Raw genomic sequence first — 20852 nt, 5'->3', positions numbered from 1 at the left:
AGTGGAGGCGGTGGAAATGAGGACTATGTCTGAATTTAAGAAAGCATGGGACAGGCATGTGGGATCTCTAAGGGAAAGGAGGAGATAGTGATTTGCTGTGGATGGGCAGACTGGATGGGCCATTTGGTTCTTATCTGCCATCATGTTTCTATGTGATAGAGAAGGTAACATTGTTACGTGTGGTAGAGATGGCTACATCTTTGCTATATATTCATTAATAGTAGGTGCTTCTGATTAGAGAATGACATGGGGACAAAGTTTGTCCCCATCCCCACGGTTACTGCAGTTCCCCGTCCCCATGTCATTCTCTACTTCCGATTCAGCCAAAAAGTTTTCAATTCGATCGCTCATATGAATTGATTTTTCAATTTGATTCAGTTCTTTAAGGCTACTATGGAAATTAATAGATTAGATGTGTTATATTTATGTGAAGTCAATAGTTTTATTAACAAATTTCACCATATAGTTTGTCAGCACCAATTGAACAAGGACTAACTGTAATATGAACAACTTTTTATTTTGAGCATGTAGTCTTACATAATGTCAAAAGCAAAGTTAGGTTGGGTCCTACATCTTCCAGTTTTATTGAAAAAAAATCAATTTGTCCTCTTTGGCTGGCTTCAAACAACTGTATTTTGCAGCTATAATTTGTCCAGTAGTAGAAAAAATTCTTCCCAATGGCACAGAAGTCGCTGGCATACACAGTTTACTTCTGTGCAAGCTGGTTCAACAGCCACAATTTCCCTTGCCTTTGCTGCCAGAAACTGAAAACATCACCGCCAGTTTCTAATGGATCTTCATGTTGTTTATAGCAGGCACGTTCTGCACTGCATCTGATTTGAATATCGCTGCCAAAGTCTGGCTTTCTTAGCTGCAACATTGGTCTCTTCCACTGATTCCCAGAAACTGTGTTTGTGTTGTCAAGGTTTATCCACATCCTGTGTTCCAAGATCTGCAACAGTTGACAATGTGTGAGTGATTTCAAATTTCATTCTCCACTGAGGCTGGCAACAGTACATCAGTAGTTTTGCATTTTTATGGTTCTTGAGTTGCAACTGCAATAACATCTGATAACTTCACTATAGGTTGACTTGAATCTCGGATCCACGAAACTGCTTAATCTATATAAATTATCAAATAATATATATTGAAATCTATGCAGTAAACTTTCTTTTACATTACATTGGGATTTATAGCCCACTAACAGTTCTAAGCAGATTCCAGTCAAAGAAGCCAAAACAAACTTCTAGGAAACTGTGCTATCTAAATAAATACATTTTCTAAATAGATAACATTTTCAAAATAACACATAAGATTGAGCTAAGGAAAACAGCCCCGCAACACTGCAACATCTTTCCAAAGACGCATTCCCTGAATTGCCAATAACTTGTCAAAAATACCTAGCCTTTTTCTCCCTTTAACATTAGGAAATGTGAAAAAATTGTCACTAGTACGCCGTTGGACTCTATTTAAAGAAGCAAAACAAAAGTGCGCAAGCATGAAATTTGAAATGTGCCCTCACAACACTTTATAAAGAATACAAGCCAGTATAAATAATAATCTGGCAATAATTAGTAGCCAGTGATTTTTAAAATATAAAAGGAGGATATGATCGAACTTAGACCAAATATTAATCTAACAACCATATTCTGCACCGTTTGCAGTCTCCTTAACAAACCCTTCGAGCATCCTAAATAAATCAAGTTACAGTAGTCCAAGCTTGATAGCAACAAGGAGTGAACTAATTGTTCATAGTGATTAGTGTCAAAAAAATTCCAAATAGTAGAGGTTTTTTTTTCATTAAAAAGAAGCATTTTGACTACATGATTTACCTGTGGTTCTAAAGAAATCGAAATATCAATATAAGCCCTCAACATCTTCAGCTCTTCTTTCAGGTGAGCGATAACTTTCAAATTTGCTGATTCTGTATCCTCAGTAACAGAATCCGTTTCAATTTCATCATCAACGTCAATGTCTTCTGCCTCTCCTGATTCTTCACCATATATTGTATCAATCAAACTAATCAGGTGGATGAACAACAGACACTGTAACATAACTGTTCTCCAGATGCAGTTGTCGTGGCTTGTTCAAAGACCTGCAAGCCATCAACGAGTTTGTGGTCAGATCATAGTCATGTTCTGCAGACACAGCTTTCTTTGTGGTTTATTGTTGCTGCTGCTTAAAGCTAAACCAATAGGTTACTGCAATCCAACTGCTCATCCCAACTAGAGAGCTGCACGGCTTCCGTCCCCGCGGGAATCCCGCGGAACCCGCGGGATTCCCGTGGGGACGGAGGCAGTTCCTGCGGGGTTCCCGCGGGGATGGAAGCAGTTCTGCGGGGTTCCCGCGGGGACGGAGGCAGTTCCTGCGGGGTTCCCGTGGGGATGGAACCAGTTCTGTGGGCTTCCCGTGGAAGTGTAAGCTGCACCTGCACCAGCCTCTCATCTACCGAATTCCAATTTATTTGAGTGCTGTCTCCTCCTCCTCCTCCTCTTCTTCCTTGCTTTAACAGCATAAATGTGGAAAGTCTTCCATTAAGGAGGTGGTAGAGTCACAAATGATGACGGAATTCAAAAAGGCGTGGGATGAACACAGAGGATCCCTAATTAGAAAATGGAAGTTATATAAAAGCTAACCTTAAATGGCTGCATGTGTGTGGATATGTCAAGTGACACTTAGATGGTGACTCTGGCTGTGATGAATTAGAGCTGATACCTGGCAGACTTGTATGTTCTGTGTCTCATACATGGCAATCTGGTGTAGGATGGGCTGGAAAGGGCTTAGACAGCAACTTCAGTGGCTGGAACATGAGGACAGTGCTGGACAGACTTTTACGGTCTGCGTCCCACAAATGAGAACATGAATAGGCTGGAGTGGGCTTCGATGGCAACTCCAGCAGTTGGAACATAAGGATGGGGCCAGATAGACTTCTGTGGTCTTTGTTCCAGAAACACGAAAGAAAGACCATAATCAAGTATATAATATCACACTCGTTGATTTAATGATGAATTGATCATGAGTGTGAATATTGGCAGAGTGGATGGACCGTTCAGGTCTATTTGCTGTCACTTACTATGTTACTATTAATCCTCTTTGCTCCCAGGCTGGTGCACAGACCTCAGCTCTGACACAGGCACAAGAATCAGATGTCACCTGACCTACTGGCGCGTGCATGTGGAGGCCTCTCAGCACACACTGCCAGTGAATCAGAGACAAATCTTACATGTGTGCACCAGAGTGTTCCAAGTTCCAGCTTCCATTCCTTCCTTGCCTACAGTGCTGTGGCTCAAATCCAGAAAGAGACTGAGGGAGCTGACTGGAACTTTCTTTTATGTACTATTAAATTCTTACGGGGATGGGTGGGGATGGGTTAAATTCTTACGGGGACGGGTGGGGACGGGTTGGGATGGTTTAAATTTTTGCGGGGATGGGTGGGGACGGGTAAGATTCCAGCAGGGACGGGCGGGGATGGGTTGGATTTCTGTCCCCGTGCAACTCTCTAATCCCAACATAAGTACTGTTCCGACGTGTTTTCACATTAGCAGCCAGTTTTTTCACTGCCATTCCCAACGTTTCTTGAGCTCTTTTCAGAATTTCAGTGAGTATAACACTGTGATGGAAAATGCTGACGATATCACAGAATTTATTAATGATGTCATGGATTGCTGGATGAGACTGCAGCCCATCCTCCACACATAGCTGCAGTAATTGCGAGTGTACAGATTCCTTTTCAAATAAACTTTTTTTTTTTTATTAACATGGTATTATCGGTAACAATTGCAAATTTTTTGCCTTCTAATTTCCATTTCTTCATTGCACTTTCCATAGCATCTGCTACATTGTCACCTGTATTCTCTCTGGCATGTACTGTGTATCCAGCATAACATTTATTCTTGAAAGTAATCTATGCCATGTGCTGTGATTCTAATATAAGCTGCCAGGTTCTGCTGGTCCAGAGGTCTGTGGTAATGCTTACTTAGCTCAGACATTTTGAACTGACACAAAACGTAGATGTAATTCTAAATCCAAAATATGGTAAGCACAACGGAAATACAGGAAGCTCAATCCCTATACTTGAAAAATAAGGAGGAAAAGACCTTATTAAGACCTAAATCCACAATGGTGGGGCTGTGGCTACCTTTGTGTGTTTGGTCAAATAAGTCATCATCGGTCAGAAAAACATCCTGAAAAAAGGTTGTCTAGTAGATCAAAATTTCCAAACTGTAATTTTCAATCAAACTACTATTAACAACCAAAAAATGAAAAAAAAAATGTTACTTAGCTTGAGTTGCACAGCACAGTGGCCTTACTTCAATAGATCACCAAAACTTTTAAGTGATCGTCTTTGCAGGTATTCTTTAGTAATCCTTAGAATAACACCCAAAATGACTTCTACATTATGCATAAGATCCTTGTATTTTTTGGTTGACAAAATGTAGATGGACACTTTATCATATTTAGATTCAATCATTCTACCTAAAAGTTTGACTTGATGGCATGTCATAACCTCCGTTGAGAGCCTGAGAATAGGCCAAAAAGCCTTCAGCCTTAACAATGCTAAATGGTTGCATGACTTTAATAATAAAATACATGAGGGCAGTGTCAATTTTTTTTTTAATCTCCTGGCAGGAGTGACTTGTAGAAAAAAGGATGAAACCCTGACTTTAGAAGACTACTGATGCTTTAGGCTTTGTAGCTATAGATGCCTTCTTACAAGTGTCTTGCCTTGGAGATCCAAAAACTTAGCTTTATGATGTCTTTCAATGTGCTGCCAAATTACAGGTACCACAGCTGTGTTTAACTTTAACTTTTACTAGTTTCAGGATATTATGTACAAAGAGTATGTAGTGTATGCCTGACTTGCAAGGGGGTACTCCAGGACCAACTTAGGGAACACCTCAGTTGTTAAATGATGGGTAGTGAACCTAGTGTAAGACAAAGGCACAAAGCATCTGAAACTGTAATACTGTGCATTTTACACAGTGTCATTCTTGGCTCATTTGCCTTTCACTTAATAAAAGACACTAAACTGTCAAAAGTTGATAAAAATGTATTTAGTTAGTTTGGTAAATAGGCTATCAGAGAACTCCTTTGCTGAAATAACAGTGCTTGAGTGAAGAGGAGGAAACTGAAGGAGAGGTCGTGTAGCAAGAGAGAATGTAGAATAATAGGCAGAGAGAATGGAAGTTACAGGTTAAAAATGGGGAGGAGTAAGTGAATTTAACATGTGATATAGGAAAGAGTATAGTGAACAACTGCCAATATAAAGCCATAGTACTGGACAAAGGAGAAAAAGAGATTGTGGGCTGGAAAGGGGTGAAAGTACTTCACTTTCTCCATTTCTACCCCAGCCTGGAATAACTGAAGATTGTGTAAGCTCGATGGGCTAATTGAAAGACAGCTTGAGTGCCTTTTAGATCTGACTGGATAGATACTATTTATCAGTGTATTATTATCCACTGGAGTATCAATTCTGAAAATTTCATGAAATATCTGAATACATAAGAATAATCAATTGGATTTTATAACGCCTTCTTTATCCTAAAATTCTGTACCTTTTTAAAACTGTTGATCTTCTCCGGAAGCGAACAGGAGTAACCAACGAGTACACTGCTCCTGCAGGCCCCACAGCCTTCCCTCTGGCATATTCCCGCCTCTGCAGAAACAAGAAATTGCATCACTGGAAGGCTGTGTGGCCAGTGTGAGCAGTGTCACTGGCTGCTCATGCTCGCTGCCGGCAAAGAACAGTTTGAAAAGGTACGCGGGGGCAATTGAGCTATCTAATTGTTTTTGTTTTTTTTTTAACAAATCGATTTGAATCAATTCACCCAAAAATGAATCGACGAATTGATTTGAATTGTGAGTTGGACAGCACTACTGAACACATAAAGAGATTCAAGAAAACACTTTTTCTGCCTGCTCTGGTCCTTCTCAAATATTTTGCTTTAGAACAGGGATAAATACCACAATGTTACCATGAAAATGGGTAGTATTTCAGGGAAAAAAAAGGACTATGGTGTGACAGACTAGAGACAGTATCATGAACATATGTATTCCATAGTGCCTCATGTGCAGCATTACTATCCAAGTACTGTACTATAGACCAATAACATGACCATGTAAATATTACTTCATGGTGAATCCATAACATTAGTCTGTGTATACTATATCTGAGTACCTATATCGTAGTGTGAGAGATTTTATGAGGATCTTATAAAAGTGGCCATTCAAATTGCAGATAAAATTTACCCCCCCACACACACACACATTTACTAAGCCATGCTAGCAGCTGCCATGCGCTAATGCCGACACAGCCTATTCACTTTGAATGTGCTGTGTCGGCATTGCTGAGTGGGTTAGTAAACAGGGAGGTTAATGTGAACTAGGGCAAAGTTGATGCTCATTGGGAAGAATAATTCAAATGATGCCTACTGTACATGATGCTAGGTTCCACATTAGGAGTTGCCTAGGTGTCATTGTGGAGAAAATGTTGAGATCTTCTGCTCAGTGAGCAGCGATGGTGTCACAAATTCAGGGAATGTGAGCTTTTGGGCCATAGTCAGGACTGCGGCAGACAAGTCCCCTGGGCTGGCACAGGGCAGGAGTCAGAGCAAGAACCAAGACAGGACTGGGCAGGACAAGACAAGGCTAAACTAGGTAGGACTGAAGTAACAAGGTACGACAAACAAGACAAGGACCGGATCCAGACAAGGCAGTGAAAGCAAGGCAAAGGGCTAGAATTGGAACCCAGGCAGAACAAGGCAAGACTCTGAACCAGGTTAAAACCGGGTCCAGAACCCAGGCAGAACAAGGCAAGACACAGAACTAGGTTAAAACTGGGTCCAGAAAAGGCAAGGCAAGAACTGAATCGGGACAAGGCAAGGCTAGGCACAACCGGACAAAGCAAACAGGCAAGACAGAAGCTGGATCCAGACAAGACAAGGAGTGGAAGACAACAGGGCAAGAAATGAACCCAGATAGGAACAAGGCACACAAACAAGGCCAGAACTGGGTTCAGGCAAGGCTAGGCAGGGCAAGAACTGGATCCAGACATGAGAAAAGATGACAAGACACCAGACACAGCAGACAAAGCAGGGCTGGAGCTAGGCAACAGGAACAAACAGAAGCAAAACTAAAGACAAGGCAAGAATAGAGTTTGGCTATCGGAGCAGGAGTGGAGCCAGGAACAGGGTTTGGCTATAGGAGCATAAGTCAGGAACTAGGCTTCAGGGACAAGACTCACAGGGACAAGGCTTCAGGAACAAGGTTATGTAGGAACAAGGCTTCAAGGACAAAATTCACAGGGACAAGGCTTCTGGGACAACACACAAAGGAAAAAGACTAGGCAGGAACTCAAGAGCAAGGTTTCAGGAACAGGGTTTGCAGGAGCAAGGCTTTCATGAACAAGGTTTGCAGGAGCAAGACCTCCAGTAACACGGTTCTGTTTCATATTTATTTTAGCTTATTTTTACCAATTTGCATGTTGGCATACTGCTTTGCAAAGCTCTCACTTTTTTTCTAGTTGAAAAGTGAGGTGAAGGAAGCTATTAGGGCTAAAAGAAACGCCTTCAGAAAATGGAAGAAGGAACCGTCTGAAAATAACAAGAAACAGCATAAGGAGTGTCAAAGCAAATGCAAGGCGCAGATTAAGAAGGCCAAGAGGGAGTATGAAAAAAGATAGCATTAGAGGCAAAAAAAACATAGTAAAAAATTTTTTCGGTATATTAAAAGCAGGAAGCCGGCAAAAGAATCGGTTGGGCCGCTGGATGACCGAGGGGTAAAAGGGGCAATCAAGGAAGACAAAGACGTAGCGGAGAGACTGAATGAATTCTTTGCTTCGGTCTTCACCGAGGAAGATTTGGGTGGGATACCGTTGTCGGAAATGGTATTTCAAGCAGACGAGTCGGAGAAACTTACTGACTTCACGGTAAACCTGGAGGACGTAATGGGGCAGTTCGGCAAACTGAAGAGTAGCAAATCTCCTGGACCGGATGGTATTCATCCTAGAGTACTGATAGAACTGAAAAACGAGCTTGCGGAGCTACTGCTAGTAATATGCAACTTATCCTTAAAATCGAGCATGGTACCGGAAGATTGGAGGGTGGCCAATGTAACGCCCATTTTTAAAAAAGGCTCCAGGGGAGATCCGGGAAAATATAGACCGGTGAGTCTGACGTCGGTGCCGGGGAAAATGGTAGAGGCTATTATTAAAAATAAAATTACAGAGCACATCCGAGGACATGGATTACTGAGACCAAGTCAGCATGGCTTTTGTGTGGGGAAATCTTGCCTGACCAATTTACTTCAATTCTTTGAAGGAGTGAACAAACATGTGGACAAAGGGGAGTCGGTTGATATTGTGTATCTGGATTTTCAAAAGGCGTTTGACAAGGTACCTCATGAAAGGCTACAGAGGAAATTGGAGGGTCATGGGATAGGAGAAAATGTCCTATTGTGGATTAAAAACTGGTTGAAGGATAGGAAACAGAGAGTGGGGTTAATGGGCAGTATTCACAATGGAGAAGGGTAGTTAGTGGGGTTCCTCAGGGGTCCGTGCTAGGACCGCTGCTTTTTAATATATTTATAAATGATTTAGAGATGGGAGTAACTAGCGAGGTAATTAAATTTGCTGATGACACAAAGTTATTCAAAGTCGTTAAATCGCGACAGGATTGTGAAAATTACAAGAGGACCTTACGAGACTGGGAGACTGGGCAGCTAAATGGCAGATGATGTTTAATGTGAGCAAGTGCAAGGTGATGCATGTGGGAAAAAAGAACCCGAATTATAGCTACGTCATGCAAGGTTCCACGTTAGGAGTTACGGACCAAGAAAGGGATCTGGGTGTCGTCGTCGATAACACACTGAAACCTTCTGCTCAGTGTGCTGCTGCGGCTAAGAAAGCGAATAGAATGTTGGGTATTATTAGGAAAGGTATGGAAAACAGGTGTGAGGATGTTATAATGCCGTTGTATCGCTCCATGGTGCGACCGCACCTTGAGTATTGTGTTCAATTCTGGTCGCCGCATCTCAAGAAAGATATAGTAGAATTGGAAAAGGTGCAGCGAAGGGCGACTAAAATGATAGCGGGGATGGGACGACTTCCCTATGAGGAAAGACTAAGGAGGCTAGGGCTATACAGCTTGGAGAAGAGACGGCTGAGGGGAGACATGATAGAGGTATATAAAATAATGAGTGGAGTGGAACAGGTGGATGTGAAGCGTCTGTTCACGCTTTCCAAAAATACTAGGACTAGGGGGCATGCGATGAAACTACAGTGTAGTAAATTTAAAACAAATCGGAGAAATTTTTCTTCACCCAACGTGTAATTAAACTCTGGAATTCGTTGCCGGAGAAAGTGGTGAAGGCGGTTAGCTTAGCAGAGTTTAAGAAGGGGTTGGACGGTTTCCTAAAGGACAAGTCCATAAACCGCTACTAAACGGACTTGGAAAAATCCAAAATTCCAGGAATAACATATATAGAATGTTTGTACGTTTGGGAAGCTTGCCAGGTGCCCTTGGCCTGGATTGGCCGCTGTCGTGGACAGGATGCTGGGCTTGATGGACCCTTGGTCTTTTCCCAGTATGGCATTACTTATGTACTTATGTACTAGACTGCACTTTTTATCAGCATCTTTAGCCCCTCTTTTTTTAGCAACCCTCCTACAGTTTTCTACATCTTTATTCAACAGCATGAAACTGACGAGCATGCACCTTCCTATGTACATTTCATCTTGTATTTGCAGCAAACAGCTTGCTTTCTTTGACGAGCATGCATGGTTTTTTCCTGCACTCCTTATGCCACTTTAAATAATAGCTGGTACCGCTGCACGTCTTTTCCTATGCAAGGGAGGTTTTAACTCGAATTTCACTTGGTTTTTGGACCCTATTGGTGAGTGGACATACCTTTCAGGCATTCATAGTTGTCACGGCACAATTTGTTTATGCAAACTCTTACTATGCTCCAATGTTTCATTTCGCATTCCATTTGCACACATTGGGCCTCTTTGGTGCACTTTTGTAATTAAACTTGGTATCTTTCCATCTCGCCATTTAAAATTTACTACAAGTATTTTGATACTCTGACACAGTGTTGCTAGTTTTGTCACCATTTTTCCTGAGGGTCCAACCTAAAGAGCTTCTTTCACACTGTATCAGTTCATTATTTATTTCGCATGCGAATTAAATAATGAACTGATATTGGGTATGCATGTGGGAAAGAGGAATCCAAACTACAGCTTCGTGGTGCAAGATTTCACATTAGGAATCGCCACCTAGGATAAAGATCTAGATGTCATCATTGATACTTTTGAAAGACTCTGCTTAGTGTGCAGCGGGTGGCTAAGAAAGCAAATAGAATGTTGTGAATTATTAGGAAGGGACTGGAACACAAAAATGAGAATGTTATAATGCCTTTGTATTGCTCCATGGTGCGACTGCACCTTGAATACTGTGTGCAGTTCTGGTCACTGCATCTCAGAAAAGATATAGTGGAATTAGAAAAGGAACCAGAGAATGGCAACAAAAAAAGATAAAGGGGGTGGGACAACTTCCCTGTGAGGAAAAGCTAAAGGCTAGGGCTCTTCAGCTTGGAGAAGAGATGGCTAAGGGAAGATATGATAGAGGTCTATAAAATATTGAGTGCAGTGGAACTGGTAGACGTGGATCGCTTGTATACCGTTTCCAAAAATACAAGGACTAGGGGGTATGCAATGAAGCTGATTGCCTAAGACCCCATCAGACAGGGTAAATACCCAGCTCTTTACTCCAATCTCTAGGAGGCCAAAGGAAAGAAATCAATCCATACACACACACACACACACATCATCAATAAAAAAATATATATACATCAAAGGCCTTTGGGAGAGAGCGTGGGTCCCACTTAATGACAGTGAGCTCATCCAGAACTGTCTCAAAATCCCTCAGGTCCTCTGCTCTTTTATTGAGAATGCATTAAGTCATAAATTAACTTTGAAAAATCATTGGCTAGATTATATTCTACTTACATCTACAAGGTCAGGGGATTTGGGGTATTTTCCAAAACTGCTAGTGGTGCCAGTAAAAATCTATCATTTATAGGAATGTGGAACTATCATACATTATTCCATACATCATCTGTATGCTCAGACATCTGCATACATCGCATTCACTTCCCTGTTCTCTTTCAAACATGTTTATGTCTAATACCAGTTTCCTGCATCTGGTAAAGACAGCATATACTTATTTTCCATCTTATTTACTATACTAACATTTAACGTCCAATATTTCCCTCTATGAATAGAGGGACCATTATTTTCAAATATAACCTTAATATCATGTTTCCCCCCTTTGATCATGTATGTGATCACATATTCATGCCAAGCAGTCAAATTTAATTCTATTAGTTCTAGGCTTGGGTAATAAGTCTCAAGTCATCTGCCACATAGAGCATCAACAACTAAGCTGCACCTATTGGGTACTTTTAAACAGATATTAAAACTATTTAAGCTAAAGGAATTCAATGCAAGCAAGGAATGGAAATACATTGTAGTAAGCATTTTGACAACATAATTATAGCAATGATGCTCATGATTGTACGGACTAGGACCAAATAAAACATTAATCTTTCAAGGGGCTGGCCAGTTCAATATCAGTCCTATCTTGATCACAGAACTACTCTTTTCTATATGTATAAATATACTTTCATCCTGTCCAGAGCTTACTTGCATCTTTAAGAAAGATTAACCAATCTTCACTTCTAGAAAAAAACTGCTGACCACATGTTCTCCTAAAAAGGCTTCAACCAGTGCAGACTGGGTTATTCTGGATTTCTTCAGGTGTGCTCACAAATGGAAATGTCAGAGTCTGGGTTAACCATGCTGGAATCTCTTATGCTCTCACGTTCAGTATTCCATTCCCTAATCCAGAGGCTTCCACTTCTGAAGGAGGAAAGTGGTTGAGTTTCAGTTATAAGGCAGTATCTGTTGCAGTAGCCATGGTTCCCATCTCTTATCAGCAGGTGGTATCCTCATTTTTGTCACAGCACTTGTGTGAGGTGTCATTTCAGCTGGGCAGTAAGGAGAACAGCGAGAGAGTCTCTTGAAATGAACAGACATAAGATTCAGGACAAGAAGAAAACACAATTTTTCTTAGAACTATGTTCAAAAAACACATATGTCTTTCATCTGACCTGTCACTTTTTCTTAATCCCCACAAACTTAGTAATTCCAATGATATACACAAAATAATTAAAGATAAGAATAAACTCCTAAAAACAATAATAGGAATAAGTCCTCAAATGCAAGAAAAATAAAAACAAACTTGGGTTCAGTCCCACAAAACTGTGCTGCAATAGTAGGCCGGTGATCCTGATGGCAGATGAGCCCACCATAATCATTCGGTTCCTCAAGGTAGTTGATGTTATAAATCATGCAGATTCATGATGGGCCTCAGTACTATGGGCCGCCTTCACATTTTTGTTTTCTATAAAGTTTGTTTCAGTTGCGTTGTGGCACCTTCCATGTAGTCTGGCCTACAATGAAAAAACAGTGAATGAAAGGCCTCAAATATTAAAAGAAGGTTCTACAAACATACAGCGTTAATTCAAAACAGTAAAATCAAAGTACAAACTGAAAAGGTTACCAAAGGGAGAAAATGAAAAAAATATCAGTTTCTTCATTTGTTGCAAACAAATCACAAGCAGATATTTAAGCACTTAATCCACCCCCCCCCCCCCCCCCCCCCCCCCCCCTTTTTGGCAGCTTGGAGTGATCAATCTGTATATACAGGAATGGCCCCCAAGTGTTGGAAACTGTGCAGGAGTTGATCTGCAAACTTGTCTTCTCTTTCCATGAATGAAAGACCTGGACCATTGTTTGTGTGTTCAGGGCCCTGTGGATGATACCAAATATACAGTCAAAGGATAAAACATTTTCCACAATTCTTCTTCAGTGTGTCTGCATTAGCAGGGTGTTTTACAAGTTTTTTTTTTTTGAAGTTCTGCCATTTCTGGTGGATGCTTAGGGTATTATTATTGATGTCCTCTTTCCTATTCTATTCAACATTGATGTTTTTCCCAATTAGGATTCATAGCAGTTAATCTAGATCCTTTTCCATATTTGAGGGATGTATAACAAAAGTATACAATTAAATTACTAAGGCATAGTTTTACAAATTTCTCTATAAATATTTATGATGATGGTCAAATAGGAATTTTTGTCAAAGCCTTTCTAAAAGAAAAGCTGCATATAATGGCAAACATTTTCCTTTATTTCCCAAAGCAGCCTCTTTTGTCCCTAAGGGCTTTGGTAGTAGCCAGCCCAGTTCTTTTAAAATTTTCATCGAATCAGTTTAAATACTGTCACCTCTCGGGTGTCAGCTGGAAAGTCAGGAAGAATGCATAGGTAGCAGATGATAATGTAGTAACTTCAACTAGAATACAGGAATGAACTCAATGAACAGGTTAACAGTGCAGCAGCATCAAAACCGCATCAGGTTCTCAAACTGTAAGTCCCACTCAAGGAACGATTTAGGGTTTTTATGATTTTCTCTCTAGCCTTTATACAATGCCACTAGTGTTAAAAAATAATAATTAAAAAAAACAACAAAAATTATTATCCCAGGAAAAAAACAGCTTATGCCTATAAGAGGTCTGAACTTGGGCTCATCCCCACAGTAGGATTCAAAACATAGTTCTATTCAAACAAAAATAAAAACACACCATTCATATTTCATTTCAGTAGGTTCCAACACATAGAGGCAGAAGGAAATAGATCAAAAATTCAGTCCCACTTGCTGTGAAATTGTTTGAACCCTACCTAACTTAAGGAGCCCAGCAGGGTGCACTAAATCTGAAAGGTCCTGATACATTTAAGAAGTTACTTTCAGAAAGAAAATACTTTTCAGTAATGTTCATTTCTTCCTGTATTATATCATTCACTTCTTCATTCTGACATCTATCCTATCTCTGCTATGTTATCATAATGTTTTTAAAATGGCAACTAACAAACACATTTCTTATTATCAATACAATTTTCTTTCAGCCAAAATTGCTACTTACCTGTATATATTTCCTTCAATACAGATTTTCCCTAAGAATGTCCCCTCCAGCTCCTTTATAGCTTCAATCTGTACACTTTAAAGCATTGTGAATTACTTTGAACAACTGTGCACAAAATAAACTCATAAGTTAGAAATCCTCCTGTCCACTGTCTATAAATATTCACAGCTTTAAATTGTTCCAACTCGCAGGCACAAACACAGCATAATCAGACAGGGTATTCTGGTTAAAGCTGCCTTTTCCAGGTTCCTTTACCATGGCATAAAGAAATTCAGTACTCTGCATGAAATCTATTATTCACAAAAATACAGTTAATTTGCAGATATGTTGCTAGGGGAAGACACTTTTAAGATAGCCGTGATTCTTAGAAAAGTTATTTCCTTCCCTTCATAAATGTAAATACATTTCAAAAAATGTCATTCTAGATTAACCATTGCAACTTAATTCCTATATGACGCATAGCTTGTTTTACATGTTTCTGAACTATTAGCACACACGATTAAATCATGTACATATTGACAAAGAAAGAAAGGCACCAGGTCCTTGTAAATCCCTCAAAGCCTGGGAAAAGCTTTCAGGACCCTTGATGTTTCCTTGGTGTTTGTACACCATCCTACTGCATAATGCAGAAGTAGTCAGTCATTTTTGGTCTGGTCAATTACTAAGGAAACGGTTTATGGCCACAAATCTCTCAGAAAGAAGCAAACATTTCATGTCTAACATAGCAGCAATAGGAAACTTCACTTATTATCGGCTGGACTATACTTAAATACATAAGCCATCTGCAAGCCTGAAGACTAATGAAGTGATGTACATTCAGATACAGTATTCCCCCGATATTCAAAACTATTTAACCGGCTAGGAACGGTTCCTGGCCGGTTAAATAACACTTAACCGGCTATCCGTGAATGTTCAGCGGAGAATAGCCAGCTACCTCCTGCTAAATATTCACGGTCAATGCATTACAGCTAACTGGCTATATCATGTGATTATAGCCGGCTAGGCATGAATATTCAGCGCTTCACTGGCTAAGTTAAGCGGCTATATTGGATCACGTAAATAGCATGCCTGTCTTTGGCAACTATAAACTTAGCCAGCCAGCGTTGAATATTAACTTAGCCAGTTAAGTTTAAGGTGGCCAACCCCCCCCCTCCCCCCGGATAGTCCCATCACTGGAAATGGCCCGGCACTGAATATGTGTGCTCGGCACCGACTGCAGGACATAGCTGGCCTGCCTCCTGCAGGCTCAATATCGGCCTGTTTTTCTGTCCACAGAGGACTCACAATTACAAAATAAAAGTGTTAAAGTGGGATTTGAACCTGGGTCCCTTGATTAGATGGGACATTATCAATGTGAGCTTTTGTTAAATTGGTTTATTTTACCATAAATCGGTTATTTTAGCACAGGGTCTGATTTGCATAAAATGGGACCCTGTGCTAAAATAACCCGACATAAGTAAGGTTATTTACCACAATTCAGGTTAACAGTGACCCACATCGATGACTTCCCCCTTAACTGACCCTTACTTTTGGCGCACTATATAGAATTAAGGGGTTAATACATGTATATATAAAATTATTCTGAAAATAATAATTTGTTACCTAGAAATTGCTGTAATTTTGTCAAATATTTTAACTTTTACACTTTTCAGTGTTGGTGATATATTAAAATCTTATGAAAAAAAAAGATTTTGGAAGGGATACCGTAAGTAAATATTAATGGTTTCCACTTGGTTTAAGAGCAAACACCTGGTCTTTAGAAATGCTTTGTGTATTTTGCTTTTCCTTCTAGGTCTGGCTAGTCCTGTACCCATCTGGGCAGTGATCAATAGCACAGCGGAGCTGCCCTGCAGTCATAACATTGGGTGTGTGGAATCCCTAGTTAACTTTCGTGTATACTGGCAGAAGAACAAAACGGTGTTGTTCGAACTGAATGAAGGGAAGATAGAATTGAAGCACCAGAACAAGGCCTATGTGAACCGTACCACCTTGCACAGCAACTGCTCCTTGCTCCTATTTGCAATTCAGGTGTCTGATGAGGGAACCTATGATTGCTACTTGCTAAAACGAGAAGGCAATGAATATAAATCCCCGCTACATCTGTCTGTGGCACTGACGGTTACAGGTGAGAATTGATGAGAAAAACTAGCGATGCTAGATTTATTAAATGAAAAACAGTTCAAAAAAATCTGTGAATGTTCCTCTTAACATAAATATAATACAATTTTATCCCTGTTCTAGCATTTTTTGGTGATAGAAAATCTGTAATGTAATGGAAGAAGATGTGAAGTACTAGTTAGAGTACAGACCTGTACAAGTCAAAAGAAATCCTGGGAGCCAAGTTCAAGCTTCACTTGTAGCGGTGATTTCCGGATGGATTCTGTACAGGTCACCCAAAGTTGGGCACACAAATTCGGGCACATATTGCAGACCTGCACACTAATTAGCTAATTAGCTAATAAGCACTTAATTAAGAGTTGCATGTTGATATGTCTGCGCCCTATTCTGTAAAATGTGAACCTAGGTTTCATACCACGCACAACTGCAAAGGGGACGTGGTCATAGGAGGAGCATGGGCAAGTCGGGTGTTCCCAGAATTTAGGTGTGATGTTATAGAATAAAGGTATTTAACTGCCTTAGCTGGGTACCAGCATTTACACCAGCTTTTGACAGGTGTAAATGCTTGCGGCCAAAGTTAGGTGTGAGATGTGCACTAAGGGGTCCTTTTAATTTAAGCTGCGGTAAAAGGAGGCCTGTGCTAGCATCGGCACACATTTTTGATTCTCACTGAGGCCCCCTTTACTGCAGTGGATAAAAGGCTGCCTTTTTTTTTCTTTTTTTCTTTTTTTAAAGAGATGACCGTGCAGTAAGTGAACCACACATACTGCACGGCTTTTTCAGGGGGGAGCATTTATTGCCATCCACTGAGGTGGCGGTAAGGGCTCCCGCACTAACCTTTTGGTAACACCAGCGCTACAAAAATAGAAAATATTTTTGTAGCACTGGAAATTACACGTGGTGGGAGTAGAAACTACGGCTGGGCTGCTGCGGTATCCCAGCGGTAGAGTGAAGATACTTACCTGTAGCAGGTATTCTCCGAGGACAGTAGGCTTCATATTCTCACAAGTGGGTAGACACACCCTGTGTCACCCCCTGTCAAAATGCCAAAGCAAAAAGAATGAGAGCTTTCTGGAGCACGAGCAAACGTTCCAACGTGCATGAGCGAGTGCCTTCCCGCCCACAACGCGACCGCGCCTTTCAGGTTTATTTTTGTCAAAATATTTTATTAATTTCCAAGTATACAATAACAAGGAAACAATGATGGAATAACATTAGAAGCTATATACACCGTAATTGAGGGAGGAAAAAAGAGAAAGGGAAAGAAAAAAGGAGGGAAAGCGTCCAGGTGTTTGACAAATAAGTCCTTTGTGTTGGTTGAAGGTGTGGTCTGAACAGTTTGAAGGTAGGTTTCCAAAGTAGACCAAATTTTTTTCGTAGATACTATCATCCGACGTTTCTCAGCAAACTCAAACTTCTGATGTTGTAGGACCGTATTCCACCAGAAGTGAATATTCAGCAACTGTGCATTTTTCCAATTTTGCAGAATTTGCCGTTGAGCAATAGTGAGGAGAATGTCCAATAGTTTTGATTGCGAGGTTGTCAAATCAAAAGTTGCATTGACGGACTACAAAATAAAAATGTGAAGAAAAGACAACTCCAAGGGGGGGTGGGCAGGATTGTGAGAATATGAAGTTTGCTGTCCTTGGAGAATGCCTGCTTACAGGTAAGTATCTTCGCTTTCTCCGAGGACAAGCAGGCTTACAATTCTCACATGTGGGAAATCCCTAGCATCCAGGTTCACCCAAAACAACAGACATTGGTCAATTGGGCCTTGCAAGGGCAAGGACTTAACGCAGATTAACCTGCAACTATATACAACTAGATGAGGGTGCAGCCTGGAACAGAACAAAATGGGCCTAGGAGGGTGGAGTTAGATTCTAGACCCCAAACAGATTCTGCAACACTGCTCAAACTGACTGTCGTGTCGGGTATCCTGCTCAAGGCAGTAGTGAGAGGTGAATGTGTGGACTGAAGACCACATCGCAGCCTTTTAAATCTGTTTAATGGAGACTGACTTCAAGTGGGCCACCGACGCAGCCATGGCTGTAATATTATGAGCGTGACATGACCCTCCAAAGTCAGCCCAGCCTGGGCATAAGAAAGGAGATGCAATCTGCTAGTCAACTGGATATGGTGCTTATCTCAATGGCGACCCCCATCCTGTTGGGATCAAACGAATCAAACAGCTGGGCGGACTGTCTGTAAGGCTTCGTCTGCTCCATGTAAAAGGCCAATGCTCTTTTGCAGTCCAAGGTGTGCAAGCTGCTTTTGCCAGGGTGGGCATGAGGACGGGGAAAGAATGTTGGCAAGACAATTGACTGGTTCAGATGGAACTCTGACACCACCTTCAGCAGGAACGTAGGGTGCATGCGGAGGACTACTCTGTTGTGATGAAACTTAGTATAAGGTGCATCCACTACTAAGGCCTGAAGCTCACTGACCCTACGAGCTGAAGTAACAGCCACCAAGAAAAGGACCTTCCAGGTCAAGTACTTCAGGTGGCAGGAATTTAGTGGCTCAAAAGGAGCTTTCATCAGCTAGGTGAGAAAGTCATTGAGATCCCATGACACTGGTGGAGGTTTGACAGGAGGCTTCGATAAAAGCAAACTTCTAATGAAGTGACAACTAAAGACTGTCCAGAGATAGGCTTACCTTCTACCCGTTGATGATAAGCACTAATTGCACGAAGGTGAACTCTTATGGAGTTGGTCTTGAGTCCAGACTCAGATAAATGTAGAAGGTATTCAAGCACGGTCCGTGTAGGACAAGCAAGAGGATCTATGGCCATGCTATCACACCAGACAGCAAACCTCCTTCATTTAAAAGAATAACACCTCTTAGTGGAATCTTTCCTGGAAGCCAGCAAGACCCGGGAGACACTCTCCGAAAGACCCAAAGAAGCGAATTCTATGCTTTCAACATCCAGGCCGTGAGAGCCGGAGACTGGAGGTTGGGATGTAGAAGCCACCTTTCGTTCTGAGGGTCGGAAAACACTCCAATCTCCACGGTTCTTTGGAGGATAATTCCAGAAGAAGAGGGAACCAAATCTGTCTTTTGCCAGTAAGGCGTGATCAAAATCATGGTTCCATTGTCTTGTTTGAGTTTCAACAAAGCTTTTCCCACCAGGGGTATGGGAGGATACGCATACAGAAGGCCTGTCCTCCAATGAAGAAGGAAGGCAGCATCTGATGCTAGCCTGGAATAGAACTGAGGGACCTGGTGATTGATCTGAGTGGCAAAAAGATCCACGGAGGGGGTGTCCCATGCTCGGAAAATCTTGCGGGCTATGCCCATATTTAGAGACCACTCCTGAGGCTGCATTATCCTGCTCAGCCTGTCAGCCAGGTCGTTGTTTACGCCCGCCAAATAAGTGGCTTGGAGAAACCTGCCGTGATGGCGTGTCCAAAGCCACATCCGGATGGCTTCCTGACACAGAGGGCGAGATCCAGTGTTCCCCTGCTTGTTGGTGTAATACATTGCAACCTGATTGACTCTCATCAAATTATTCTAATTCAAACAATCTCTGAAAGCCTTTAGAGCATTCCAGATTGCTTGGAGCTCCAGGAGATTGATCTGAAGATTTCTGGAGGTGGTGTAAAGTATGAGATGAGTTGCTAAAAATGCTGGAGAACTAGAGGACTAAATCTGGCAAGTTAGTACTAGAATTTTGTATGGTATTCCGTAAGTAACAAGGAGCCAGAGTTCTTTTATAAAAAGGAGATAACAGTCAAATATCCTACAGCCATAAATAAGTTTAAAGCAGTGTCTTGTACTAGTTATAGCCTGTGTAGCTGTGTTTGGAAGTCCAATGAGAAGAGAACTGCAGTAATCAAGCTAGTAATTACCAAAGCTAAAAGTAAAGGTTTTTTTTTAAAAAGACAGAAAGTCCAATATTGACCGAAGAGAACCGAAGAGAATGAATGTAAGTGTGAAAAAGCAACAGGAAACCACCCAAGAGGTATGGTGATAAAATAAGAGATCCTTGTTCAGGGTTACACCCAGAACCCTGATGATCTCCTTGAATAGTACAGGAATTCCTTTGATGGTTAAAGTGGATAGTATATTACCAACTGCATAAGAAGGGAAGATCATGGCTTCAGTCTTCATGGTGTATGTGGAGGGGCATAATTGAAAGGGGCACCCAAGTTATCCTGAGGACGTCCTCGCAGGACGTCCCGGCGAAGGGGCGGGAAAACCAGTATTATCAAAACAAGACGGGCGTCCATCTTTCATTTCAATAATACGGTCGTCCTTAGCGACGGTCGTCCCTGATTTTTGGCCATAATGGAAACCGAGGATGCCCATCTCAGAAATGACCAAATCCAAGCCATTTGGTCGTAGGAGGAGCCAGCATTCGTAGTGCACTGGTCCCCCTCACATGCCAGGACACCAACTGGACACCCTAGGGTGCACTGCAGTGGACTTCACAAATTGTTCCCAGGTGCATAGCTCCCTTACCTTGTGTGCTGAGCCCTCCAACCCCCCCCCAAACCCACTCCCCACAACTGTACACCACTACCATAGCACTAAGGGGTGAAGGGGGGCACCTACATGTGGGTACAGTGGGGTTTTGGTGGGTTTTGAAGGGCTCACATTTACCACCACAAGTGTAGCAGGTAGGGGTGGATGGGCCTGGGTCCGCCTGGCTGAAGTGCACTGCACCCACTAAAACTGCTCCAGGGACCTGCTCCAGT

The 20852-nt window shown here is 41.6% G+C and overlaps 1 protein-coding gene across 1 annotated transcript in view; it reads left to right on the top strand.

The window, feature by feature from the left end:
• The window catches only part of LOC115471325 (T-lymphocyte activation antigen CD80-like), a 61243-nt gene that overhangs the window by 7523 nt on the left and 32868 nt on the right, over positions 1 to 20852 (top strand). Inside the window, exon 3 of the mRNA XM_030205026.1 lies at positions 15830 to 16162. Within this exon, the coding sequence (XP_030060886.1) occupies positions 15830 to 16162 (333 nt within the window). The remainder of the gene's footprint in view (positions 1 to 15829; positions 16163 to 20852) is intronic.

This window comes from Microcaecilia unicolor, chromosome 5 (genome assembly GCF_901765095.1).
Source record: "Microcaecilia unicolor chromosome 5, aMicUni1.1, whole genome shotgun sequence".
Classification (NCBI taxonomy): Eukaryota; Metazoa; Chordata; class Amphibia; order Gymnophiona; family Siphonopidae; genus Microcaecilia; species Microcaecilia unicolor.
The sequence above is the reverse complement of the archived record's forward strand: the minus strand, read 5'-3'. Positions and strand labels throughout refer to the sequence as shown.